This window comes from Ursus maritimus, unplaced genomic scaffold, assembly GCF_017311325.1.
Source record: "Ursus maritimus isolate PB19 unplaced genomic scaffold, ASM1731132v1 scaffold_7, whole genome shotgun sequence".
Lineage (NCBI taxonomy): Eukaryota > Metazoa > Chordata > Mammalia > Carnivora > Ursidae > Ursus > Ursus maritimus.
Genome location: NW_024426885.1, coordinates 38585697 through 38589461, shown reverse-complemented (window position 1 = coordinate 38589461; position 3765 = coordinate 38585697). Strand labels below are relative to the sequence as shown.

The following is a 3765-nucleotide window of genomic DNA, read 5'->3' as shown; positions in this document are numbered from 1 at the left end:
TGTCCTATCACCTCACATGTGGAGAGTCATGTAGTCTGCATGTAGTACGTGTTTACACTTGGCAATTAGTACCTGAAATCTTTTTCTTTTCCCTCACATCTTTGGTAATAATTTTGTGATGCTCAATGAGGGTAAAAGCCAATGCCCTACAAACCTCAGGAGAGAAAGGTTTTTTATTTTCAGAAGAGGAAGTGACTGGCTGAAATCCAACAGAGATTTTATGGTCATTCTCACAGAAAGAATCTTGGCTCCTGGATTCTTTGATCTTCCTGTTGACCAGTTGGATGAGGAGACTGTCCACCTGCTGTGGAAATGATAGTGAGAGGGTAATTATCTGAGGGATAATTTGTTCCCTGAATGTGAATCAGCTTGTTGACACTTCCTTGTGCCGAGCACCTGTTCAGAACTTCCATTTATGTTGCAGTTACTTATTTATTTTTCTGTCCTCACTCTGGAGTTAAAGACTGGGTATAAGGTTTCCTTCATGATAGGTTCTTTGGTACTCCAGTAATGCTATGTGATAGACCCACACACTATTGCTCGGTGTTTGGTGATGGAGGTGTCTATCTCCTCTTAGGTGTGGCTGCAGCATTATGAGTCTCTGGCTTAGAATCTGTATGGTACAGTGGACTGTGAGTGATGACTGGAGATATCCATGGGGCAAATCCAACTCTGTTCCTTTTCAGCCTGCTTCAGCTTTTCAGTCTCACAGTGGTCCCTGGAGGTAAACAGGAGCCACCCATCAGACTGTTGAGGAGCCAGGAAAGTTCCAGAGGGCAAATAAAATCTCCAGATCCCCAGCTCAATTTGTACAAAAATAATATTCACTACTTTTGTCCCAAACAAATACAAAACAAGTGAAAAAATATTGCATTTATTATCTTCGGCAGAGTGATGGAGCTGATCTGATACCGTGCTGCTGGGAAGATACAGATGAAGCTCCATCATTTGCATCAGCTTTGAACAGACTTTACACTAACACAACCTATCGCTCTGAGTCAGAGAAATTTTATGCTCTTCTATTCAAAGAGTAGTCTTCACCTTACAAAGCAGTGATATGACTTGATCATAGGTGTTTAGTCATTTTGTATAAACCTTTTAATGCTTCAGTGGTAAATACAGTTATTGAAGTTTGACAAAAAGCAGAATTCTTAATTGAAAATCAGCATCTTCCTTAAATTAACTCTTTTAATGAGTAGAGAGTTGAAAAGAAGGGAAAAGCAAATGTGGTACCATGAGGATTTCATCTTAAACAATACAGAATGTGCGCTGTGTTGAGAATAGAAACCACTCTGCTTTTATTGGTACTGGACTGTTCTTTACTGTTATTTCAACAAACATGTTTGAGGGCCTACCTGTTCCGTGCCAGGCACGGGTCTGGAGACCAAGAGGTGGTGCTCAGAGATGAATGAGACAAATGCCCCAATCTTAGAGGACCATATCATGAAGTGATGTGTAATGGGTTCTAGGACGGAAGTCAGTACAGAACCCCTTGGGGCCACAAAGGAGAGAGAGGTCCTTTCTCTCTAGGGAAGGGATGTTAAAAGGAGAGAGATGATGATAGACCTGGTTAAGGAGAAAGGAAGCATTTCTGGCTGAGGGAGCTGCAAGAACAAAGCCACAAACGTCTGGCCTGGCTGGTGTGTTGGCCAGACTGATAGTCTGGGTGTGGCTGGAGTTTGGCTTTGAGGAATGACATGAGAAGGAAGATACTGTCTGAGAGGAGGTGGATCCAGGAGTACCAGCTGGGAGCCTTTATTCTATCAGACCTGCCTTTTAGAAAGGTTGTTAAATGGAAAAATCAGAAAATATAGAGAAGTAAAGGCAAAGAAATGAAATCAAGTATAATTTATCCCCACTATTCAAATTCTGTTCTATCATTTGTCAGTTTTTTTTCTACATGTATGTATACAAACATGATTTTTTCCCCTTAAACTCAAAATAAGATCCTATTGTACACATTACTTTTGAATTTTCTTCATTCTATTTGTATAAGCATCAGTAAAACACTTCTAAAGCATCATTTTGAGAGGTATAGAGCTTTATGCTGTATCAATACATTGTAATACACTGACCTTGAGGATGCTCTTAATTATTTCCTTAGGATAAATTCCTAGAAGTGAAAGTTCTGGCTCAAATGGAATATGAATTTTAAAAGGCCGCATCTTGGCACCCATGCTAATGTTAGTCAAAACCAGGCTTTTCAAACTTTGCCCAATCATGGTTCATAAACAGTGGATTGTCAATTTAATTTGTATTTCTTTGAGGTTAAATGATGCTTTATGAATTTAATTGGCCATTTGTACTCACTTTTTATGAGCTAAATGTTCATGCCCTTTGCCTAATGCCGTATTGGTATGTTTCTCTTCATTAACAAGTTCCAGTACATCTGTATAATATTGCTGATGGCATGATGTCAGGTATGAATGAAAATGGAAGCAGCCTACTTTAGAATACCTCTCATTTCTCTCTCTAGCCCTGAAATCATATGAAGCTGTGTGTTAAGATTCACCTGATAGTCCTGGAAACGCCTCTCAGCCCAAGAACCATGAGTAATCAGACACTAGTGACAGAGTTTATCCTGCAGGGCTTTTCAGAGCACCCAGAATACCATGTGCTCTTATTCAGCTGCTTCTTCTCCCTCTACTCTGTGGCCCTCACAGGTAATATCCTCATCATTTTGGCCATCGCCTTCAACCCTGGGCTCCATACCCCCATGTACTTTTTCTTGTTCAACTTGGCTACTATGGATATTATCTGCACCTCTTCTGTCATGCCCAAAGCACTGGAGGGTCTGATGTCAGAGGAGAGCTCCATCTCTTATGGGGGCTGCATGGCCCAGCTCTATTTCCTCACATGGTCTGCATCCTCTGAGCTGCTCCTCCTCACGGTCATGGCCTATGACCGGTACGCAGCCATCTGCCACCCTCTGCATTACAGTACCACAATGAGCAAGGCATTCTGCAGCAAGCTGGCCACAGGTGTATGGGTGCTTTGTGCCTTCAACACAGCCATCCACACTGGGCTGATGCTACGGTTAAATTTCTGTGGCCCCAATGTCATTACCCATTTTTTCTGTGAGGTCCCTCCTCTGTTGCTTCTCTCCTGTAGCTCCACTTATGTGAATAGCATCATGATTGTCCTGGCTGATGCCTTTTATGGCATATTGAACTTCCTGATGACCATTGTGTCATATGGCTTTATCATCTCTAGCATCCTGAAGATGCAGACTACAGAGGGGAAGAAAAAAGCCTTTTCCACCTGCTCTTCCCACCTCATTGTCGTGTGTATGTATTATACTGCTGTCTTCTATGCCTACATAAGCCCTGTCTCCAGCTATAGTGCAGAGAAGAGCAAGTTGGCTGGCGTACTGTATACTATGTTGAGCCCTACACTCAATCCCCTCATCTATACTTTGAGAAACAAGGAGGTCAAGGCAGCCCTCAGGAAGCTTTTCTCCTTCTCCAGAAATTAATTTCTGTCTTCTGAAGCTTTTTTTTGGAGACTGCATGTTGAAGTCTGCAGTGGTCTCAGAGACTCTCTAATGAATAAGGTTTTGAAAATTACCACTATGACTCAGTGTGATTAATAATAGATTTTCAACATGACTTGAAGAACAATTATTGTTATTCATCTTGATTTCTTGTAATCTTGTAATTTTTATACTTTCTACATTTTGTAATGGATTTCAAAAAAATAAAAAATATTTAAACAAGTATTGAGTGATTAAAAGCACATTACTCATTTGATAAAACAAAACTCATT

At 40.8% G+C, this 3765-nt stretch overlaps 1 protein-coding gene across 1 annotated transcript; it reads left to right on the top strand.

Annotated features, from left to right (window-relative positions):
- The first annotated feature begins 913 nt into the window (after positions 1–913).
- LOC103667912 (olfactory receptor 13A1) lies at positions 914–3475 on the top strand. The gene has a single exon (XM_008696186.2). The coding sequence runs from the start codon at positions 2489–2491 to the stop codon at positions 3473–3475; it is 987 nt and encodes a 328-aa protein (XP_008694408.2). The 5' UTR covers positions 914–2488.
- The last annotated feature ends 290 nt before the right edge of the window (positions 3476–3765 follow it).